The sequence below is a fragment of the Lepidochelys olivacea genome (genome assembly GCF_965140295.1).
Source record: "Lepidochelys olivacea isolate rLepOli2 genome assembly, chromosome: 11".
Taxonomy (NCBI): domain Eukaryota; kingdom Metazoa; phylum Chordata; order Testudines; family Cheloniidae; genus Lepidochelys; species Lepidochelys olivacea.
In genome coordinates this window covers 30,901,640-30,926,333 of record NC_140421.1, presented here as the reverse complement: position 1 = coordinate 30,926,333, position 24,694 = coordinate 30,901,640, and the positions used below count along the sequence as shown (strand labels likewise).

Sequence of the window (24,694 nt, the reverse complement as noted above, 5' to 3'; positions counted from 1 at the left end):
AATTGTGAACCAAATTTGACCTGATACAGTCCTTTAAATATTAATGACTAGAAAATACTTATATATTCCAAGATATGAAAGTGTGCCATCTCAGGAATTAAACAAAGGGAAAGCTATGAAAAAGCATAACTGCAGTACTAGCTAGGGGTACGTCTACACTATGGAGCCTATGCTGGCCTAGCTATTCTCATATAGCCCCTAGCATAGACACAGCCTAGGCCTGGTCTGCACTGAAGGGTTAGGTCAACATAAGCTGTCTTGTGTTGACCTTGCTGTGGAAGTGTGTTTACTTAAATTTTGCTCCCATCAACATAAGTGCCTCTATAAGCTGATTAGGTAACACCGCCTCTCTAAGCAGCAGAGTCAAGGTTGATGTAATAAGGTTGATGCAGTGTAGACACTGTGTTGCTTACATTGACTCTGATTGGCTTTCAGGAGCCATCCCACAATGCCCCACTCTGACAATACAATCAGTACAAGCGTTCCTAGTGAGGATGCGCACTGCCAACACAGGGAGCCATGAGCACACTAGGGAGACCAGATGTCCCAATTGTGGGGTCTTTTTCTTATTTGGGCTCCTATTACCCCCCACCCTCTGTCCTGATTTTTCACACTTGCTGTCTGGTCACCCTAGAGCACACACAAGCAATTTAGTAACTGTGGTGGCTATATGCTGACATATGTTAGGTTGACATAAGTTTGTAGTGTAGACATGGCCCAAGAGAAGAGTTTGGGGTTTTTTTGGTTGGTGTAGGAACACCACCTCCCCAAACATCATTAGCTACATCAACAGAAGCACTGTCCTCTTGCATAGCTGTGACTACACTAGGGGTTTTGTTGACACAGCTATTTTAGTCAGGGGTGTGTTTTTTTCACACCCCTGACTGATGTAGCTTTGCCATTTAATGTTGAAGTATAGACCAAGCTTAAAAGGCACAGAGCTGTAACCTTTAGCTGTAAAACTACAAAATGACTCCCTCAAGGCTACAGCTAGTTAGCTTTCTCAGATTAAAAGGGCCAACTGCCAGTAGAGACCATACTGGGAAAGGCCCTTCTATAAAATGGGAGCTCCAACTACAGTGCTTATTGATATGGTACCTGCTTTTTGCAGATTATGACTGTCATAAATATAAAGGGAAGGGTAAACCCCTTTGAAATCCCTCCTGGCCAGGGGAAAGCTCCTCTCACCTGTAAAGGGTTAAGAAGCTAAAGGTAACCTCGCTGGCACCTGACCAAAATGACCAATGAGGAGACAAGATACTTTCAAAAGCTGGGAGGAGGGAGAGAAACAAAGGGTCTGTGTCTGTCTGTAGTCGTCTTGGCCAGGGACAGAACAGGAATGGAGTCTTAGAACTTTTAGTAAGTAATCTAGCTAGGTATGTGTTAGATTATGATTTCTTTAAATGGCTGAGAAAAGAATTGTGCTGAATAGAATAACTATTTCTGTCTGTGTATCTTTTTTGTAACTTAAGGTTTTGCCTAGAGGGGTTCTCTATGTTTTTGAATCTAATTACCCTGTAAGATATCTACCATCCTGATTTTACAGGGGGGATTTCTTTATTTCTATTTACTTCTATTTTTTATTAAAAGTCTTCTTGTAAAACACTGAATGCTTTTTCATTGTTCTCAGATCCAAGGGTTTGGGTCTGTGGTCACCTATGCAAATTGGTGAGGCTTTTTATCCAACATTTCCCAGGAAAGGGGGGGTGCAAGTGTTGGGAGGATTGTTCATTGTTCTTAAGATCCAAGGGTCTGGGTCTGTAGTCACCTAGGCAAATTGGTGAGGCTTTTTACCAAACCTTGTCCAGGAAGTGGGGTACAAGGTTTTGGGAAGTATTTTGGGGGAAAGGACGCGTCCAAACAGCTCTTCCCCAGTAACCAGTATTAGTTTGGTGGTGGTAGCGGCCAGTCCAAGGACAACGGGTGTAATATTTTGTACCTTGGGGAAGTTTTTGACCTAAGCTGGTAAAGATAAGCTTAGGAGGTTTTTCATGCAGGTCCCCACATCTGTACCCTAGAGTTCAGAGTGGGGGAGGAACCTTGACAATGACCTTTGATGACAAGTATGGCAAAGTTTTCATAACTAAAGTTAGGTGTGTGATCTATAATTTAAATTTATAAAATGTGTTAAGTAGAACACCAACACAAGGAGCCAGGTCTTGATGGTGTGTTTTCCAATCCTGTTAGGTCAATACATTGAAAAGCCCCCTCAAGATGCAAGCTAAAATGTTTAAAGCTGTGTTAGTTAGATGGGCTTCAGACTTGTTAGCCTGCATATTGACTGGGCTTTTCAATTTGTGTTAAACTAACTTGATGAGCTAACAATTGAATAACAATCCTTTTTTGCCTGTCAAGACAGGGCCCAGGGAGAAGGAAAGGGGGAAAGAGAAACAGAGGCCCTCATTCACCAAGTTACTTCAGAACTCCTGGAAATGTAAACCTTAATCTCTCTGTGCATCAGTTTCCCCGTGTTAAAACAAAGATGATGCCTACCCCCCCCCCCAGGTTTGTTATGAGGCTTCTTCATCAATGTTTATAAAGCACGGGGGGTGCCACAGAATTGGAAGGTGCTCCACAAAGCATGAATCTGCAGTAACTTGTTTCCAAACAATCATTTATGCCCGTTCAACTTGATCATAAATCATTATAAACTTTACAACGGAAAGAGAAGCCCCAGGAAGAAGAGGCCAGTGAATGTTCATGGGAAGGACTCATCGTGTGTGGTTATTCGAGGAACTTGGCTGGGGGACCTGAGACCCAACGCCTCGGCCGTGTGAAAAGATTTCACAAAGCCCAGGATTCCTAGAAATGGTTTTCGCTTAATGAAGAGTTTGGGTTTAGAAGTTCCCCTGGCGGTGTTTGTGTTTTCAGCGCGCCATCGCAGCACAGCGCCGCCGCTGGGAACGGCAGCGCGCGTTGCCTCCCTGTCCGAGCGCCGTGCGGGGGCTAAGCGGCGGCGGCGGGACAAGTTCTGCGGCAACTTTGCTGGTCTTCTAGTGGAAAGGGGAGGGGAGCGCACGTGGGGGCGGAGCGGGATTTCCGTGGCACTGGGGTAATGCCGGGCTCCCCAGGCGGGCCTCTGGGGTCACGGGCGGGGCAGAGCCCGAGCTGTGCAGGCTGGGGGCGGAGCTCTGTGTCAGCCCGCGGCCGCCGGGGGAAGCCCTGCGCCGGGCTGGCCGGGAGCCAGGCCGCAGCGGCGGGCGTTCGGGAGGCTCCCCCCTGTGCGTGCGGGGAGCGCGCCCGCCCCCAGCCATTGTTTCCTATCTCCGCACCGGCGTCAGTGGAAAATCCCGCCACCTGCCGCGCCCGGCTCGGGCTATTTATCCAGCGGCGCTGCCGTCACGGAGAGCGGCGCTGCTGACGGGGGAGCTGACGCTCTTGGCCGCTACCGCTGGGCTTGCGGCGGCTACAATGGGGCTCTGTGCGGCGCTGGGAACGGGGCGCGGAGCAGGGAGCGCCCCGCCGCAGCCCCCGCTTTCTCCTCCTCCGGGCCCCGCCTGCGGCAAGCGGGGGACGGGCGCTGCTGCTAGCGCCGCCCCCGGGGCGCGCCTGGCCTCGTCCTGCCTCCCCTCCGCCGGCGGCGCCCGGGCTGAGCTGGGGGAGCGCGGCCCGCGCTGCTGGGGCACGGCGCGGCTCTGCTGGGAGGGACGCGCGGCGGCGGACGGCGCAGGCAAGAGAGGAGCCAGGTAATGTCGTTACAGGGAGGTGCGGGGGGGAGGCGTGTGCGCGCCGCTTTATGGGGGACCAGTCCCGCAAGCAACACAAAGAAACTTCGGCTCCTAGCGCCCTGCCCGGAGAAAGGGAGACTTCTTCCCCCCCCCCCTCCCCCCGGGGCTGGCTGGGGCTGTGGAAGTGTAAAGATGCTCCTTCAGCTGCCTAACTCTCTGTTGCCCCCACCCCACCAGTGCGGGGCTTCCGGGAGAGTCCAGCTGCGATCCCATAAAGTAGCAATCGGGGGGCTAGGGTGGGCGTACGACTGCCCTGCCTGCTTCCCCAGTAAAGGAGCGAGGGTGGGACCCGGCCCTCCAGCGAAGCGTAACTGCTTTTTCTCAAAACAGCCCCGCGCATTGAAAGTTGAAAATTAAATTCCAGTAAAGCTTTTGCCTAATTTAACTTAACCGAGGTTTCTGTCGCCCTGGCAGGCTGCCTGCCTGCCTCGATTTAATGGCGTTAAGCTAGGCTTTTTTTACACAAGTACAATTCCATCAATAGTTTTCTGCACAGCTGGATTTCCGCTGGGTGCAGATGTTGCTAATGGCAGCTTAAGCACGGATGGGCAGATAACATATGGAATGCAACATGTTGCCATATGGTCCGTTTAGCCTTTCACCTCCAAGAATATCAATCAAATATGTTCTGGGAGAAATTTAATGACTCTCTGAACAGGAAGATGAATTGCTTGGTACGATTTATATTCTTTGACCTGATGCTATATAACAATAAGACGGTAAATGGAACTCACCGTTTTTATAATAAGAATGTGACCAAATGGGGCTAGATTTCAAATACTCTAAACATTTGCATGTTAGGATCTTGACAGCTGTCAAATTATTCAGACAGTGAAGCGTGCCCCAATAAAAGCATGTCCACGATAAAAATGGACAACCACAGCTTCAACAGTCTTCAGTAAAATTGCCTACATGTATCTCTGGAAACATTTGACAGTATAAAACATTATTATTTATAAACACTCCAATATCCAAAACTATCCACACTTGTACAGCATGAACCAGGAATGAAGAAAAAGGGAGAGGTGCTATGGAACTAAGTATTAGGATTCTCCAAAAAACTAGGAAAATAGATCCTGTTAAATTTGTCGCCTCTCAGTAATTTCAAACCGGTTTACATCAGGGACCACATTTGTTTATCTTTTTATGACCTAAAGTTTTTGACTTCAGTATGATTGATTAAAATTTTTGGCAGAAATTACACTTGCATAAAAATAAAGTCGCTAACTATTCTAACTGAAACAGGTATGTATACCCTTTCATTGTTGATCTTATACTTTGATGTAAAACACTTAAGTCCCAATCCAACTCCCAAAAAATCAATGGAAAGCTTCCCATTGTCTCCCAAGGCTGTTGGATTGGTCCCTTAGAGAACTGACAAAGCCTCTAGTATTCTATTTTTAGTGTCACAGGTAGTGTTTTGAAGTGTGAGCAGATTCTAAAGGACCTGCCAACCTGAACCTCTAGGGTGTTTATCTTTTTACATTTGCGCTCACTCTGAGTTAATTTTTCAAAGGCACTTTTACTTTTAATAACTAATGGATTGTATTCTTTCCCTCTGATATTTCATTCAAGATGGAAAGAAAATTAATATAATAAAAGCAGGAAAGAGAGATTTAAAATCCATCATATAACCATTTTGAGTCTGTCACTGATATTTTTAAACCTTAAATTAAATTACTTTACTTATACACAGGTAATCAATATAGATTGCAAGCTCCTTGGGGCAGGGACTTTCTCTTTGCTATATGTTTGTACAATGCTTAGAACTATGGGGCTCTGGCCTCTAGGTGGTATTGTAAGACTAATAATAAATATCACTGTATATCCCTCTATTTTGGGATAAACCTGATAAATTATTAAAAATGGTTGGTCAGCTAATAGAAAATGAGGTTTCATGCTCCCAAATATATATATATACCATAAACAGGATATGTGAGCATGTTTTAATTAATATACAATATGTTTGGAGGTATGTATGTATCATGTACAAAAATTCTGTTTTTACAGGAAGTTATTTCCTTTTCCCAACAGAAAACCAAACTCTCTCAGTCTACTGGCACCATTCTTTTTCCATTGGCTGCAGAAAGAGCAGAATTGAGCCCCTATTCCTAGTACATAATTACAGGAGCCTTTCCATCTAAATATGTGAAGGCAAAGTTTGAGTTGCGCACATATGAAATAACTTGTCATGTTAGGCACAATGAGTTATTGCCATTTTGCCAACAAGTATAAAAAATGCTGTAGAGCCAAGACTCTATCATACTACATGCAATAATTTGTTTGACTTAAAAAAAAATGTTGATCAGAATATGCTTAGAAAAAATGGTATTTTGTTAATGCTTCTTGTATTTAACAGGATTTCCAATGGATGAATATTGTGGCAAGTGTCACTGTGTTGTGATATACAACTACTGTTCTCATAACATAGAGAACTAACACTTTTCACTCCAGTGTTTGATCCATGCATGATCTTCCTACTTATTGTGCCTGATTGAGAACTTTAAAAACAAATAAAACTGCACAGAATTATAAAGATCCCTTCAAGGGGACCTACATTCTACGAGTCTCTATAATTTTGTTTTGTACTCATTTTCACTTTTAAAAAATGCAAACCTGTTCTACAGGCATTAGTTCTGTTTTTTGGTCTCTCTGAACTGATTCTGTTCATGCATGTCCCACTCCCACATATGACTTGTGTTGAATTACTGTCTTAAAGTCCTAGGTAACATCCATTATAATTTTAACTTCATCCTGTATTCCTAAAGGTGCTCATTAAAGTGAGTGGGGAGCTTTGGCTGAGTAAGGACTATGGAGTCCAGGTCTAAGAAGTGGCTGGCTGCCAAAATTAGCCCTATAGAAGGATTGAACTGCATTTGAACCTGTCACCATTATTCTAATGATCTGGGGAGGGAATCACATTGTTATGTGGATCACAATTTTATAGATTGGTAAAACATTGGATTTTAAAGTATTTGTTTAGATATGGGTCTTCAATGCCAAAAAGGCTTCATTATTCACATTCTTATCTCTTAAATTGCCAACTGACTGGAACATTGATTACATAATGGTGCACATACTTCATCTGTGGCAGGAAAGGAGAGGAAATTTGAAAAAATTCAAACATTACATATTGTGGATCCTAAATGCATTAGTTTCCTCATAGTGTAATTCTGATTGCATTACAACCACATTTGTTTATCGTTCACTCTGATGTATTAAAATATTTTGCACTTTTGCTTCTCATTTTGATGTAAGAGCTAAAGCAATATATTACAAACTTTAGAGAGAGTCAACATTATGCTGCTCCCCCCCATGTGAAAGTGTGCCTCTGATTTGTATAATAGTACTACAGTACTTCTTTGGTGGACAGATTGTCTCCCATCTTTTATTTTAAAAAGTCACTTTAGTAATAAAAAGTGACCAGTACATCTCTTCTAAAATGGTTCAGTCTATTAAGTTACAAACATGTAGACAATATCACATTGATATGCAGTTTTTAGTTTATCTCTTTTAGTGGGACTATCATGTAAATATATAATGTAAAAGTGCACTTCCTATTTAATACTTTTTCAGATTGACAGTCGTTTTAATTAAATGTGTTCTGGTATTTAAATACCAAAATACAGCATTTCACTACATTTTATAAAATTGTGTTTTTGCATTTATTTCATGTAAGGTTCTTTTTTAAAGCATGTAGTCTTGAATGTTTGTTCTCCCTTTTTTTCACATCATTACTCTGATACTGCTTGATTAGCTCCCTCCCCAGTCATGATTGGTAATTAAAATAGGCATTAAAATTAGTCACTTAGCAATTTTGCTGTTCAATTGGCAATTAAATTACTTAATTGCAATTAAAGTCCTAATTTTAATTGGCAAAATGATAGATGTAGATTTAAGATAATATGTATAAATACTTTAATAAGTGTCTATATAAGGATTACTTAATTACTCAACTTCAAGTTTATGCTGTTAACTTTAGAACTTTTAAGTGAGCAATGAAATTTGTATTACATCTATTCTAAGGATATGGTAATTAGATGTATTACTTATCATGATAAGGGTCTTTGCTATAAGTTATTTCTCTTAAAACTGTTGTGTGAGCTAACCATTGAAATATACACTATTCATCATCTTACAAACTAGTCATACTTTTAGTTTTGTGATTCAATGTGACTTTCATTCAAATGGTAGATTGGCCTACTGAAGTAGTCTAAGGTTATTCTGCTGAACATAAGTGAGATTGAACTACAGTAAACTGGTCATAATTTCAGGTGAGAATAACTAAACCCTATATTTTATTTCAAGTTGGAATTTCCAACTATTTAATCGATATCTGTTGAAATAAAGGATGATTAGAAAAAGCAAACCTGTTTTTAGAAAGAGATTCTGAAGATGAAATTTAAAATATTGCTGTACATGTGAATTTTTACTAACTTTACTTGTGGTCACTTTACCATAACACAGGGTATCAGTGAGACTTACTAAACAAATCTATAGTTAAGAACTTAAATCACATGCTATGAAACGTATTTGCATTATTTCCCTTTATTTCAGTGGGACTAGATATCTAGGAAAAAGCAAGCCGTTTGGGCCTCATGTTTGTATATCCGGTGCTATATTTACAATATAAAAATATTTTTAGCTCTTAAATTGAAAGCATTCTCAGTTTAGACACAATATCATGGAATAATTACTGATTGATACAGATTGCATGTTTTTTATGAGTGCTTTTGGACATGTATGTAAATATTAACTTAATATTTTGGGTGTTGGAATGTCAACTGTCTGCATTAAAAGATAATTTTTAGGGAGGGTTGTTTTAAAATATTTCTCTGTGAAGTTTTTTGTTCATTCTAAACTGATTGTATTTGCATATAATCTGAAAGATGTCTTTTTTAAGTCAATTTTTGTTAGTTTTATTCTATTTACATTCATAATAGAAGAATATAATAGTTTTCTACAAGTCAAAAACAAGGCAGAAAAGAAAATTGCATGCAAATTGCCAAAGATCTGGATCATACATATTACAGAAATATCAGCTTACCTTATTCTTAAACTATATCAGTGGAAAAGTATGAAATAAACTGATTTGTGCGGGTTTTTTTTTTTTTTAAATATACAGACTTAATTGCAGCAGAAAACTCAATTTGAAGACACTCAGCAATTCTCAGAAGTTGCATTCTCACAAGAATCCAATATATGGGACAAATGTTTATTATGAAACTACTGCCAATGTCTAGCTACCTCTCTTTGCTCCTAACTCCAAGGAAGTGTAGTGCATCACTACACTGTTTTAAAGTGGTTGTTCTGTTGCCTTTTAAAATAGATTCCTAAAGTGCTCTTAATGAAAAGATAGTGCTCTTATTTTCACTCTATGTAACTTTACTCTGTAAATTAAGTTTTTGCTTTTTCAGAATTCTGTTCCGGTCACTGATCCCACTGAAGTCATTGGGAGTCTTACTGTTGACATCAGTAGGGTGATGCATACACAATGTTTCATATGTTTTTGAGATGAGGAAAATACTTATTTCATGCAAGCCTTTATTAACCATTTAATTAAAAGTTCCCTGGTTCAGGTTTAATTTCTAAATTGTGTTGTATTTTAAATGTATATACAGATTATGTGTAATATATACAATAAAATATTATAATTGAGTTCCCTTGAGTGGTATTTTTTTAGATTTTAACACAGTGGTATGTAATTATTATAAAAATGCACATATAACTACTAGTCTTGTGCTAATTTTCAAAGTTATCAGAGCAATAGGACCACTGATCTATTAGTCTAAAAATGTTACTTTAAGTTTTTTAAAAGATGGCATAAATTGTGGATTTAGAGGAGGGAGGGAACACAGTGTCCAAAAAAACCCCAACAACCCTCACTATTGAAATGTTGTTGGTATGAGGAGAAAAGACACAGTGGAAAACATCCACTGCCATCAATCTATTCTTCTTAAAAACATTTACTATTTTTGAAAATCAAAACTCTTTTTTAATTTTGCTGAGGCTCTGTAGAACTTTTTCATTTATTTTAAAAGGATAAAGAGTAATAATTTTCATATTTTTATTCCCCTCTGTATTTTTTTTCAAGAAGATGGCAGTAACGGAATAACATTTAGAAATACAGATACCATGTTTTTTAAGAACTGTATGAAGCCTTCCCATTTGACCACAAATCTTTAGAAGGTTAGTCATTAGGCTTTGGGCCTAAAAAAGGACTGCACATCCTGTCACACTGCCACATCATGTTTTCTCTGTATAACAATTTTGAACAGCTGGAGTAATTTTTAGTATGGGAAATCACTTACATTTAGCCCATTGTTTTACTGTTTATAAATTTGTGTGTGTATATGTATATGTATATACACTCTCTCTCTCCCTCCCTCCCCCCCCAGTCAGGAATCCTCTCCTTAAGTTGATTTACTTAATGTTTTAAAAAATATACCTTTGGTTTTCCAAACCTGATTTGAATTTTGTTAGGTGATTAAAAAGCCACTACTTCTCATGGCATTTATGTGGACATAAAACCTCTTCCTTCTGAGGAGTTAGATTCCTAGAATCTGGCCCAAAATAGAGAGAACACCATGCCAATTTATTTAGGAAATTATTTAAAAGCTTGAAGCAATACACAAGTTGTTATAGTGATGGTTTCTATGCTGCTCTTCCAGAACCATATGCCATTCTGTACAAGGAGACAAGGTGGGTGAGGTAATATCGTTTAGTGGAACAACTTCTGCTGGTGAGAGGGACAAGCATTTGAGCTTACAGAGGGCTTCTCAAATGTTTGTCTGTCTCACCAGCAGAAATTGGTCCAGTAAATGGTATCCCGCCTTGTATCTTTAACAGCGTGGGCCCAACACAGTACCATACCACTGCACAGGCTGTCTAGGTGCGGTTTTGTATTGCTTGTGAAGTCTAGCCCCCTACTGGTGAGATCCCTGAACTGCAGTGGCTGGTGGTTTTGATTGGGCTGCTGCTGCTATACTTCCACCACTTTGGTGGTGGTTTAAACCTCTTCACACACTGTGTCCATGGGTGAACACATCTGGCTGCTGGACATCAGGATTCCTACTTAGCAGAGGAGTAGCTGCAGCCCAGTTTGTCACAACTACTGTTATCCCTTCACCAGAGGCACAAAAGAAGACCCAAAGATGTTAAGTACAGGTGTAATTTTGGTACAGAGCGGTGAGTGAAGAGAAATTTCAGTAATGTTTTGCACGGGTTAAAACAATACCTGCCCCCTCTTTCTGAAAAGTAATTGTCCTCGTGGAAACTTGCTTCTCTTGTATTTTAGGAATGAGATTGATGCGGATTCAACATAGCTGCATAAAACCAATAGACAGATCATCATGCTTACCTGCAGAAAGATCATGGGGAACTTGCAAAGTTGCAATTCGGAGAGAGCTATCGCAAAAAGCTACAGTGGGGAGGGGGGGGAGAGTGTGGCACACCTGTGAGCGCCTTTGAAGTACAGTGGCTCAGGGGAGCTTTTAATAAGAGTTTTGGCAATGGCAGATACATTGCTCAAACCCCCTCCCCCCCATTTATAGCTCGTTGCAGGGCTGTTGTAGCCATGCCTGTCGTAGGGTAGCAGAGAGACAAGGCAGGTGCGTGCGGCGCCCCGAAGGAATGTCACAAGTGACTCCCGCTGTGAGCCCGCGGGCACCGCGCCTTGGCGGCTCGCGAGCTTCCGACCGGGGATACTGAAAATAGCCCCGCCCACTCTGGGGCTATAAGCGGCTCCCCGCACTGCAACGGAGCGGGGAGCCGGCCAAGCAGCTGCTATTTTTGGCGCAGCCGGCTGCTTGCGTCAGTAGCGGCGTCCCCTTGCGTCACGCGCCGCCCCGCCCAACTCTCACTTTTTCCCTTTCGTTCGCTTCAGCCCACGGGCGGCGGCTGACGCTGCTGCGCTCATGCTAATGAGCCCCCTCCCCGTCTGCCGCTCGCCCCAGCCTGCAGCCGCCGCCGAGCTTAAGGTGGCTGCTTCAGGTTCCCCTCGCGCGGCGCGCCTGGGACGCCCGGGGCTATTTATAGCGCTGCCAAACATAGCTCCCGTGTGACGCCCGGGGCGAAAGGGGTGGGCTGCCCCCGGCCGCCCGGCGCAGACACAGCGTCCTGGCTGCAAAGAGGGTCAGAGGAGTTGTAGCAGGGCAAGCCCCTTCCCGCTGATGGGGTGGGGGAGCCATCCAAAGGGAGCTGCTTCCTTGCAGCGTGGGCGTCAGGTTAACAGAGCTTTGAACCCCAGCACAGGGAAGTCAGATGCTGCAGTCGTCGGGGGAACCAGGATAGATGAGGTGCCTCCCTGGAGGTTTAATGAAACCCCACTGAAGACTACCGGGCAGGAGCTGGGCAGGGACACCCGGACGGTCTCCGAAGGGGTCATGGCCTGCAGGGGAAGGGGATAAAACATAAAGCACAGACCATACCCTCAGGTCGAGAGCCAGCTTTTCCTCCGGCAAAAGGGGAGGTGGGGACAGGTGTGGCTCTTGCGGGAACCCTATAATTGTTCCTATTATGTACAGGCAAGTATATCTCCTTTTAGCAGGCATTTTCTGCACGCCTTTCCTTCCTTCTGTGAGTTGGAGTGCCCACTCCTAGCCTATTTCAGTGGGTTAACATGCAAAGCAGAGACAGGGCTGTGTGACAGCTTCTAGTATTACCCTGATCTGAGTAAAGGGCACCCCCCACCATCACCCTTGCTCTGCACTTTTTCTCTCGGTAGAGCACAGAGGTATTGCAGCCATGCTTTTACATTGCATAAGTTAAAGTAGAATGCGTGTAACTCCGTACAAGCGGGTTCTTTATTCCCCGCGTACAGACAGAGACGTTGTCCACGGCGGGCCAGGAACTTTCCTCCAAAAACAAATATGCATTTCCAATGCCTTTAATTAGCACTTTTAAGTGGTGCAAGCGCTGAAAATATGCTGTGAGATGTAAACCAACCCCCCCCCCCATTTTCCTAACAATTGGACAACCTGTTGCGTGAAGCTGTATTGTTTTGAGAGAAAGATGATTTCAAGGCACCGGCGGACTTTAAACAATCAGATTTTAAACAATGACGATTGCTCTGCGGCGAGTAATAAAACATTCTCTCAAATAAGCCTGGAGACAGTGAAGCTGGTGCTAACAGGCGCTGCTGTTTGTTTTTGGGGGGGAGAGAGGTCCTCATTTCTAGCTGTAGAAAATGCCTCCGTGGGTCACAAAGAAGGGGGGAAATCTGTATCTAACAAATGATGAAAGTAGCGATGTCCATATGTATGTACGTGTGCAAGAAAAATCCCCGTACCGTACTGTGGTATAGACACACAACTTAGCAGACCCCCTGCAGACAGAGCAACACACGTTATTATACAGTGTGCCTGCGTGCAGAGAGCCGCAGAGAGATCCTCTAAGGTGTATGACACGGCGTGGGGGGGTGTGGGGGAGAAATCTAGTTCTTTGTTTACAGTCTAGCACATCTAGGGGGTGTAAGTGCGGGGGGATTGCACCTATTTTGGAAAAGCTGTAACAAGGTGAACCGAGGGGGCTTGTTCCCACCTTAAAATCTGCACTCTTGGTGATGTCACGTCGGAAATTTACCAAAGCAAGAACTGGCCAACTGTGGCGAGAGATCCAGCCCCTCGAATGGCTGATTGGGCGGGCGGCACTGACGTGCACTGACGCTTGGAGACTTTAGGTGCATGTTGGCTGTGGAATACGGAGCCCACATAAACAAAGGCACATTGGAGGGAAGGGCCAGTCTGTCCGGCTTGCTCGCACTGTGCTTTACTAGTACTGTACTTCCCAATAGAGAATAACTAGCAAGTGCTCCGTCATCGGTGGCTTTATCCGCCGATCTGCCCCTGGGAACCTGTTGTGCAGACGGTTGAATGAATGAAAAAGACATTGCTAACAAGTGAGTATTGATTTTTGTAAAATCCCCCTGTTTAATCTTGTCGTTGATTTACAGCCCTGTGCAGGATGCCCTCAGTCTTCACAATGGACTTCAGTGGAGGGGGCTGGGAGGGTAGATGGAAATAGGAGGCGTTAAAATATTGTGTATGTGGTTTTCAAATGCCACCTTCTTCTATACTGTATTTCCAAAATGTCATTCGGTTAATTCATCGCTCAGTGAGCCTCCGATCTGGTTCTGTAAAAGATGCGAACATGAAATCAACTTTGGTGCAAGAATCTGCCCCTGTCTGTCTGCTGTAACTTTCACCTGTTTGGCAGACCTAGAATGTCGAAGTTGGGCTGTTCAGGTAAACGCGTGTAGCTGGGGCCTGAACTTCCACGGTTAAATAGCAGGAGGAAAGTTCTGCTTGGGAACATTTTTCTCTCTCCATCTCCAAGGTTAGCAACCGGTGCTGGTGGTATAAGGCAGCTCCATAGAGTTCTTTAGTGTCCTAGCACTTAGTTGCCTTTTTATATTTATTCCTGCCGTGCGCGTGTTATAAGCTTGCAGGGGTGGCTTGCAAGGCTTCCTGCTAGTTTCATGGAGCGGAGTTATTCTTTTCGGCGGTGATCCTTTCCCCTCCCCCCAACCTGCTATTTACTTAGTGTACACTGACCATCAACAAAGCAAGCCGTCAGGCCAGGCGTTAATTAGTGGAAGAGAAAGGAGTGGATATTTGGATGAAGTGGAGTTGGAATGAAGATGCGTAGTCGCTGTCTGTGGTATCAAGGCAGTCTGGAGATGTTAGGGACGTTAACATGGTTTGTTTCACCCGGCAGGGTGTATATTAAGTTTGTGGTTCTACCACTGGTAATGTGTTACTTGTGTAAGGTGTCACACTATGAAGCAAATAGTATTGGTGGGCGTTTAAAGTCACTCCTGCTTAAAGGAGCCGGGGGCTCTGTTTATTTCACATGTCCCTTTTTGACTTTAGTTGTGCATAGTTAGAAAACAAAGCGAACATATATTAGGCGGCGTTCATTTATTGTTAATCAAGATTTCCCTGGGTAAGCGCATCCACTGGAAGCATTTTACAGCACTGTTAACCAGGTTTCTTTAATCTGAAACTCCTTTGGCTTCTTTGATTGTCTAGTTACCTTATTTAACGTTGTTCATTGTCATCTATGCCCCTTTTTAGAGCTGTCGTTAAAAGTCACATTGGATTGTAGGGACTTTCAAGGGAAGGTGCAAAACGGTGCCTTCCCCCTTTTGTTCTTCAATAACTGGACTCAGCTGTTATTTGGGGAGGGGATATGTGTTAAAAATCCAATCAATTTTCCCTTCCGTGGAAATAGTAGAACAAAAAACAATTAAAAATAATAATGTAAATATCAACCTGCTTTCAGTAAGTTTTCTTCCCGATAATAACTCTTTGGGAGAACTAGTTTATATGCCAAAATGCCACAAGGACAACATTTCATATTCGCTCTGACTAGCTCTTTTCTTAAACTATTTTAGGTCTGATTTCTTCATTAAAAGGCCGCACAATGCCTCTTACTAAAACAGGCAAGCTCTTGTACTAGAGAAGCTCACGGTTTTGTGATACTACATTTGTTTCAAACCAGTCCTTAGTAAATCTGAACATAAAGTCTATTGTGTCTGTTTCAGAGAACGTACTGGGCAGTCTGGAGTCCTCACTGATTTTCTAAAATCTTGGAAACTTTGTCTCCATTGAATTCCGACACTGTCCACCTTTAATTCCCTCGAAAACGCCTGTAACTCGGCTGAAGGTTTGTGAGCTTAATTTCTTTAATATTCAAAAGAAACAACTTCACACTGAAAGCCAAGTAACATAAGTAAGACACGTGCGTAGATGTGTTCCAAACAACTTCACATTGTGCAACTCACTTCATCGTGTTTCTTTACAAATGAACTAGCTGAAAATATCATTGTACACAGAAATAAAGCGACTGGCGCTCATTCGGTCTGTTTGTGGGGGCCTGAAAGACATTTTGGGGGTACACTATGCACTGTAAACATTCACAGACATCAGAGCTCTATGTACTTTAGTGTAATCTCTTTTTATCCCCTGTGAACACCTTTTCTTTGCGCAATAAGAAGTGTGTGCGGCTTCCTAATGTGGCCCGCAGTGTTGTAGAAAGCAGGTGTACAAAGCAGGGGAGAAAGTATGCAGTTGACCAGGCTGAGTATATATTACACTGTTTCATTTCCAGCCATGCCCTGTGTTCAGGCTCAGTATGGGTCATCGCCTCAAGGAGCCAGCCCAGCTTCCCAGAGCTACAGTTACCACTCTTCAGGAGAATACAGCTCCGATTTCTTAACTCCAGAGTTTGTCAAGTTTAGCATGGACCTCACCAACACTGAAATCACTGCCACCACTTCTCTCCCCAGCTTCAGTACCTTTATGGACAACTACAGCACAAGCTACGACGTGAAGCCACCTTGCTTGTACCAAATGCCCCTGTCCGGACAGCAGTCCTCTATTAAAGTGGAAGACATTCAGATGCACAGCTACCAGCAACACAACCACCTCCCCCCTCAGTCGGAGGAGATGATGCCTCATTCGGGCTCCGTTTACTACAAGCCTTCGTCGCCCCCGACTCCCACCACCCCCGGCTTCCAGGTGCAGCACAGCCCCATGTGGGACGACCCTGGCTCCCTCCACAACTTCCACCAGAATTACGTGGCCACCACCCACATGATCGAGCAGAGGAAAACGCCGGTGTCCAGACTCTCCTTATTCTCATTTAAGCAATCACCCCCAGGAACCCCCGTGTCCAGCTGCCAGATGCGATTTGACGGGCCCCTCCACGTGCCCATGAACCCCGAGCCATCCGGGGCCCACCATGTAGTCGATGGCCAGACATTTGCAGTGCCCAATCCCATCCGCAAACAGGCATCCATGGGCTTCCCAGGGCTACAGATTGGACATGCGTCCCAGCTGCTGGACACCCAGGTGCCATCCCCTCCTTCCCGGGGGTCTCCATCCAACGAGGGCCTCTGCGCTGTGTGCGGGGACAACGCGGCCTGCCAGCACTACGGAGTGCGTACTTGTGAGGGCTGCAAAGGTTTCTTCAAGGTGAGCTGGAGGTGCTGAGCGAGCGTGGGGAGGGTGGCGGAAGGGGTTAATTCACAAACTCCAAAGGGATCCCCGTCCTGTGCTCACCCACACCAAGGCAAAGCAACAGCCTGGCCAAGAAGCTCAGGCGCAGATCCCACTGGGAGGGAGGGAGGGAGGGGAGAACGGCAAACACAGAAGGAGCAAGCAGGAGAGGAGGGCAAATGTCTGCAAATAACGGCGCCTTGTGCTCCTCTAAGCCCGATGTAGTTTTTGCAAAACTCCCCGCTGCAATGGGCCAAGACACACTGGTGTCCGTGGGGCCCGCCCCAAATGGCTGCAGATCCTTGGCGAGAAGTTGCGTGCAGGAGTTGAACAGGAGGCATTTGCATGTGCTAGAAGCTGCCTTCCCCTTCAGATTGAAATTGGTTAGGACAGAGAACCGTGTCTAAGCTAACCAAGTGGAACAGAATTCCCTATGGTAAAATTAAGTGATCTCTTTATTTCACCATCCTGATTGAATAATCTTATCATTTTAAATGGAGAAGGTCTCCAAGGAATGTAAATAATATGAATGCCCACGGATTTGTATTTACTGAGCGTCTCCTTCTCCTTCTCTTGGCATATAAAACACTGCTAGGAGCTGCAAGGTTAGCTCAAATGTTAACGCTATCAATTTTCTTCTGTTAAATGCCCTGGAAAAAAGGGAGGGGAGGGGGGAATCCCAGCCTTGTAGGCACTTTAACTGGATCAGTTGGGGGCTGCAGAATGTAATGGAAATTAACAAATAATTTGTCGTTTCCTTCTCTCCGTGCAGCGCACTGTCCAGAAAAACGCCAAATACGTGTGTTTAGCGAATAAAAACTGTCCAGTTGACAAACGCCGCAGAAATCGCTGTCAGTATTGTCGGTTTCAAAAGTGCCTTGCAGTTGGCATGGTCAAAGAAGGTAGGTCTTCAGCGTCCCCCGGCCCTTTCCTCTCAGCTACACCCTCCCCCACGCATCCTTTCTGTTCCCCCTCCGCCCACCCCCACCCCAGAAGGTCTTTGTGCCAGGCCTCAGCTGGGAGCATGATCCCGGAGAGCCACGGCGCTTTTGATTCAAATAGGATCCCCTTGGAATAAGAAATAAAATAAAGCAGCATTTCTTTGTGTTACCCTTCTCGGCTGTAGCCTTGCAGCCTTGGAGATTTATACACATCCAGTCTAGGTTGGTACCCATAGCGGGGGGGGGGGGCAGCATCTGTGTGTTTCGCTCTCGTGTGTTATAGGTGGGGGGAAGGAACGCTGAACGTCCTTTTCTTTCGCAGTGGTTCGCACAGACAGCTTAAAAGGCCGAAGGGGTCGCTTACCATCCAAACCGAAGAGCCCCCAGGAGCCCTCACCCCCCTCTCCCCCGGTGAGTCTGATCAGTGCCCTGGTGAGAGCCCATGTCGACTCCAACCCGGCTATGAGCAGCCTGGACTATTCCAGGGTAAGCTGGAGACAATACTAACATACAGACATAGCTGCAAACACGCACACACGTGCCCATGTGCAGAGAGAGAGAGAGAGAGAGAACAGTGACCGACCCCCCCCTTCACTCACCACGAGCAAGACGCACACCCTGCAGATGTCGGTCCCATTTGTTCCACAGAGTTTCGGGACTATCTTGACATTGTCAGGCACCCGTGTATACTCTGAGCACATGCTGTTCAGCTTCTACACACCCTGAAAGCCGGTAGTCCATGCACTGAGTAGTGATCCTGTGGCAAACTGGCCTGGGAGTGAGGGAGAAGGTAGCCTAGCAAGAATATTCGGTGTTATTCCAGCTGCGCGGAAATACAGCATCTAATGACTGGGGGGGGGGGGGATTAAAATATATAAAGTTCTATAACTTTTATTAAGGGGTTACCAGGCTTTCCAGGAGGCTAACATCGGGACTGGCATGAATACTAACTTGCTAATTGTGTTGTGCAGATAAGAGTGAACGCTTCTCAATGCAGGGTGACCCTCTGTTTAGTCTGTATAGAAATGGCAATTTACATATTCAAAGCAGCGACCTCATAGCACCATCCCTAATTGAATTAATTGCCCTGGAACATCTCATTTCCTTACTGGTCAGAGAGAGGTTTAATTGTTATAAAAACCTGGCTCCCCTACTAGAAATGGGGTTAGCAATTTCACGGGTTATATATTTTAGAGAACCTCATTAAGTGCTTTTTAAAATGAAATTCCAGTTCCAGGCTAACCCTGACTACCAGATGAGCGGAGATGACACTCAGCATATCCAGCAGTTTTATGATCTCTTGACCGGCTCCATGGAGATCATCCGAGGATGGGCAGAAAAAATCCCTGGTTTCACTGACCTCTCTAAACCGGATCAGGACCTCCTCTTCGAATCCGCTTTCTTGGAACTGTTTGTGCTGCGGCTAGCATACAGGTAAATGGCCAACATTCAAAAGGCAACTTCTAGATTATTATGAAATCAAATCCTTTCATGGTCCACTGATCTGCGTTTTATTAACTCCTGGGTAATTAGGTGCCTCTTAAATCCTCCATTTATTGCTCTTCACGTAATTAGTTGTTTAGCTTATCTTTTCTTTTTCCCCCCTTTCTCTTTCTCGCTTCTTCTCCCCCCTCCCCCCCCCCCCACCTTGTATTAATTGCAGGTCCAGCCCAGTGGAGGGCAAGCTTATCTTTTGCAATGGGGTGGTCCTGCACAGGTTGCAGTGTGTCCGTGGCTTTGGAGAATGGATTGATTCCATTGTTGAATTCTCCTCCAACTTGCAAAATATGAACATCGACATATCTGCCTTCTCATGCATCGCTGCCCTGGCTATGGTAACAGGTCAGTACAGCTCTACCTTCTTGTGTTTTGGTGTTTCAACATCACTACACAGCCCAGTTGCCCTGTTCTGGTATCCACATTATCAAACCTGTGATGTCCCGCATCCTTGTCTTTTGCAGAGAGGCATGGGCTAAAGGAACCCAAGAGGGTGGAAGAACTTCAGAACAAGATTGTGAATTGTCTCAAAGACCATGTGACTTTCAATAACGGAGGTTTGAATCGCCCCAATTATTTGTCCAAACTCTTGGGGAAGCTCCCTGAACTTCGCACCCTTTGCACACAGGGGCTGCAACGCATTTTCTATCTGAAACTAGAAGATTTGGTGCCACCTCCAGCAATAATCGACAAACTTTTTCTGGACACTTTACCTTTTTAAGACTCTTCCCGTGCACTTAAAGTGAACTTTAAAGAAAATAAACTCGACCTGTCTGAAGGGGAATTCACCTGTGCGCAAAGCAGCACCTTTGGATGCCAGATTCCCATCCCCAAAACTGTTGCTAACCTCCTGAAGGCAGAAGGTGAATGGGCATTTTGGCTCTGGGGCATCAAGGATTCAGATGATGAACAAGGACAACTTAAATACTGTGGTATAAGCTTTTTATTATCGGCTCAAAATATTATTAAGAGGACTTCTGATTAAAAAGACGATCATATTTGGCAACGCCGGACTAAGACTCATATGATGACAAAGTACTAAGGTGACCCACAAGTCTCACCCTCTTAAAGACTAAAGTTTTCTGACGTAAAAGAAAGCTGTAATATATACTAAAAACTAAATGTTGCGTGGGTGGCATGAAATTAAAGAAGGCAAAGGCTTGTACATTTATCAGATGCAGTTTGGCTCTTTAAATTATTCTGTGCCTATTTATGAATAAATATTAAAAACCAATTCTAAAAGGAAGAACATAAATGTGTTTTCAAATAAAGAGAATTAAGTAACTCAATGAAATGGGAAAGCATGATGATTCCAGGACGATAATGTTATAGGCACTTGCTATTTCAGTAATGTCTATATTCTATAAATAGTATTTCAGACACTATGTAGTCTGTTAGATTTTATAAAGATTGGTAGTTATCTAAGCTTCAAACATTTTCTCAGTTGTAAAATAGGTGGGCACAAGTATTACAAAACCGAAATCTTGGACAAAGGGGCACATAGTGTTTGTAAACACCGTCCAACATTCCTTGTTTGTAAGTGTTGTATGTACTGTTGATGTTGATTAAAAAAAGTTTATATCTTGATTATTTTGTTGTCTAAAGCTAAACAAATCTTGCATGCAGCAGCTTTTGACTGTTTCCAGAGTGCTTATAATATATATAACTCCCTGGAAATTACTGAGCACTTTGAATTTTTTGTTTTGTTTTTTATGTCTAAAATTGTCGGTTAATATATTATTTTATGTTTGAGTAATATTTTTAATATTGCCATATTCTGTAGTATTTTTCTTTGTATATTTCCAGTATGGCACATTATACAAGTCACTGCCTTTTTTTCTATGGTGTATGACAGTTAGAGACGCTGAATTTTTTTTTCCCTGATAAACTCTTTCTTTGGGAAAGACAATTTTAATGTTTACAACAATAAAACCATGTAAACGAATAGAATTTCGTCTCCTTTCTGTCTAAGCGAGAAGTACCAATACCAAAATCCATTGCAGATAAAGAAAATTGACGATATAGTCCTAAAAAGTGAAAAGGAGAACGGATGAGCCGTGTCACTTATTTAGTAATTTGTGGAGCTGAATGTGCAGACTCTGAAGGAGGAGCAAGAGGAACACCTAAGACTAAAAGGTTGGTCCAGATTTTGTTCTTAGGAGGTTCCTGTCCTGGTACTGAGTTCAGGCACTACTTCCAATGGCACAGAAGTCATTTAAAGCTTCGTGTGTATTGTTTTTGTAAAAGCAAGCAACTTTTATGGATTTTATTTCCCAAACCCTGTACTGTAGCTCTTGGGGTCTGTTTGGGATGGGGGAAAGTAAAGGGGACAGACGCTGGTGACAGTCCCACAGATGTTGTTTTCTGAAGTCTGAAGATTTTTTTAAAAATGTGTTTAAATTTTGTTTACATGGAAATATTTTCATTTTAGGGATCAGTGGAGCCCGGCTTAGAATACTTAGAGTTCTCTTTGGAGAAAGTGTCTGAATAAATAAGACAGAATTGTCTGCTTTGACGCCGGCTTGCTATAAATAAGTTATGACATAGTCTCATATTTAGCGACTTCTAAAGTGTAAAGAAAATGAAAGCTAGAAAAGCTAATTTAGCTGTTTGCAGTGACCCCAAGCCTCTTGTATTTCAGTGTGAGACTGAGAAATAGGTCTCTGTTTCATAGCTTTGAACGATGCAGGCTGCAAATTAGTTCAGAAACAAAACATGGATTGGAGAAATTGTGAAACAATATAATGAATTTAAAATGTGGCTATTTGAATGATTAGCGCCAACATGTTATACTTATAGTGCAATGAAAGCTTTGGTACTAGATCAGGGGAATTAAGAAAACTTCAGTCTCTTATGCTAGGGAAGGAAAATGTATGTGGAGCTGTATCCCGGAGACGATGCTCATCTATTATTTTCAATCTGTTTTGAATATATTTGCAAAGTATAATAAAGAAAATGGATGGACAGATTAGGGAGAAAGAGATAAAACCAGTTTTCCGGGTTTCCAGAAAAGGGGATTTAGGAGCGAGAGATTCTCAATCTCTTTTCAGAGTCTAGGAGCGTGGGAGGTAAAAGCCCAAGTCACAGCTAACAAACCTTATTAAAATAAGGAATTTTGCCTCTGGAGTTAGATAACTGGAGGCAAAGGAATGAGAAGGCGAGAGCCAAAGCAGGGGAAGTGCGAGTGCGTCATTTAAACCTGTTCCATCCCATTGTGCGGCTCAGGTCTGCGTACGTATCGTCAACTAGTTATTTCACTTTTTACCTGTTCAGGCTAACAGTGAATCCAGCTGATACCGTAGGAGGATGTGCTGTACAACGTACAGCCCCGGTATCACTGAACTCCTGTCTCCGGGGTTGTACCGCAGCGACGCCCCGGGATCTTCATTGTCTTCCCTTCGGAGACCGGCTCTCCGACTCCCCGCTTCATCCCCCAGGCTGCGCTTGGGCTAAGGCGGGCAGAGGACTGCCCAGCTCCAGAGCGGAGAAGGGACAGGTCCTGTGTCCAGCTTGCCTGTTGTTTGTCACTAAAGGGAGCAGGGTCGCGGGCTCTCGGCGGTACAATCTGCTCTCCAAGTCTCTGATTCTTTAGCAATACAGGGGGTGTAAAATCTTCCCAGTGTCACCCAGCTGTTTGGGGCCGGGGAACTCAAGGTCTCTGAGCAGGAAGCTTCTGTCGCTGCGGATCAAACTTTGTAGGTTAGTGCCCTGACCGATCCCTTAAGCAGAGAAAAGGCGAAGGATCAAATGGCAGGGCCCTATGATTGCCTCACGCAGTCCTAGAAATCCAAGCCGGAGTGAGATTCTCCAAAGACCTCGAAACTTTCCAGGGCACGTTTTAGGTTCGGGGTTATTTTACTTCTTATCCTCAAATGCGCTGAAACTATCCCCCCGCTGGGCCAAATTCTGTTCTCTTGATGAAGTTACTCCGGATGTACTCAAGTGTATCCGTGATTATAACGGAGTTACTCCGGCGTTATCCAGATGGGCATGACATCAGAATACAGCCCAAAGCTTTTAACAGATGAATATTTCTCTAGGTAAATGTACAGATTATGCAGGATACACGTCAACAGAGGGACAATAGTATTAATTTATGGAGATACCTAGAGTTAAATCAATTTGGGAAGTAACGTTATTTTTATTTCCTGAGGCTGATCGTCTCTCTTAGCGTCTGCAAACTGATTTCCTCCTTTTCGTGCGCGTCTTCTGAATGTCTTTTCGCTTCTCATTCGCAGGGACTTTGCTTATTACCGGGACTTTGCTTATTACAGTTACTTTAAATGTAAAGATGCTTTTCTGTCAAGAACCACCTTTATATCTAGTTACAGACTCGCATCGGTCTGAAAGCCAGGGCACAAGGACGGAACATGTGTTTTTTACAAGTGATGGAAGAATTCATTTTTGCCTGTGTGACTTATTTTCTCAGTCGCTGGACACAAATAGCTCAGCCTTCCCTTTTAGATGCCTCCTGCACATCACTGAAGGACAATAAGTGGGTCTTGGGAGTTAGTGCATATCTCCCTGTGTATCTAATACACGTAGCTTTACAGAAGAGAGAGATCCATTGTCATATGAACACTTCATGTAAATACCTCTAAAAAGAGAGGATTACTTAGCTCCATAATGTATAGCTCTGTGCACACAATTAACAATTATGGGAAGAACTTTCTGTGTTTTCTGTGTTGTTACAGATTTCATGTTCCCAGGGAAGTTCTCTGAACTAAAGAAAAATCTCCAGTTAGCCCAAATATGCAGACACTCTTTCACAGTGACCTTTCGTTGTTCACATACTCTCATCCACTCATACCCCTTAATCCAGAGCTCATCTGTTGCCTCTCTGGCATGGAGACGGCTGAGCCAAAGCTCTTTGCAACAAGGCCTAGCCTCTTCCGGGAGGCTGCATACCTGATCGCTTTTGGAGGTCAATAGGGGCAAAATATTGCCCCAGCAGGGGACAATATTCTGAGACAAAAGCCAGAAGGTGCAGGAACAATATTTTGCAGCTTTTAGTTGATGTAATCTTATCTGTTGTATTGCATGTGTGCATTGTTCTAAAATTATAGATCCTGGTTATATTCAACATCTGAAAGGCTTCCAATTCTTTACACAGCAAACACTCCCATTTTGTCAGAGCGGTTATTTGATCCTGAACTCTGGTGGACCATTCCATTACCACAGTCAATATGGGGGTGCTGGGGATACACAACAAACAGAACCTATCTAACAGTTGCTGGAGGCCTAATGTGCTCCCAGTCCAACAACCTAACAAATATTACCACGTGGAATAGGGCCAGGGATGTATTTCTTTTTATTATATAATTGACTTTTTTAGTTCTCTCGGTGTGTGTAAGTTTTAAAGAAATCAGTTCAACACCTTTGCACTGACCGGTGGTTATTGGCACATTGTAAACGTCACTCTTTGGTAGCTACTGGGAGTGCCTGATTTGTTCTTAGTTCTACAATCATGTTTTGCAAATCATTTAGATAGAAAACAAAAACCCTAGTGTGGTTCCTCATCCCCCCC

The 24,694-nt window shown here is 43.6% G+C and overlaps 1 protein-coding gene and 1 long non-coding RNA gene across 3 annotated transcripts; both read left to right on the top strand.

The window, feature by feature from the left end:
- Nucleotides 1-3,569: 3,569 nt before the first annotated feature.
- Nucleotides 3,570-9,338, top strand: LOC311528606. Its single transcript, XR_014713645.1, has 3 exons — nucleotides 3,570-3,686; nucleotides 7,923-8,002; nucleotides 8,854-9,338. It is a non-coding gene; the product is annotated as an uncharacterized lncRNA (long non-coding RNA).
- A 4,117-nt stretch (nucleotides 9,339-13,455) lies between these two features.
- Nucleotides 13,456-20,849, top strand: NR4A2 (nuclear receptor subfamily 4 group A member 2). 2 transcript variants are annotated; one of them, XM_084643800.1, is made up of 8 exons: nucleotides 13,456-13,626; nucleotides 15,274-15,395; nucleotides 15,840-16,705; nucleotides 17,502-17,631; nucleotides 17,993-18,081; nucleotides 18,902-19,104; nucleotides 19,334-19,512; nucleotides 19,632-20,849. In XM_084643800.1, the coding sequence occupies exons 3-8, from the start codon at nucleotides 15,842-15,844 to the stop codon at nucleotides 19,886-19,888; spliced, it is 1,722 nt and encodes a 573-aa protein (XP_084499926.1). In that variant the 5' UTR covers nucleotides 13,456-13,626; nucleotides 15,274-15,395; nucleotides 15,840-15,841; the 3' UTR covers nucleotides 19,889-20,849. The 2 variants fall into 2 exon arrangements, with proteins under 2 accessions (XP_084499926.1, XP_084499927.1); XM_084643801.1 differs by lacking the exons at nucleotides 13,456-13,626; nucleotides 15,274-15,395 and having other exon boundaries at nucleotides 17,993-18,156.
- Nucleotides 20,850-24,694: the final 3,845 nt, after the last annotated feature.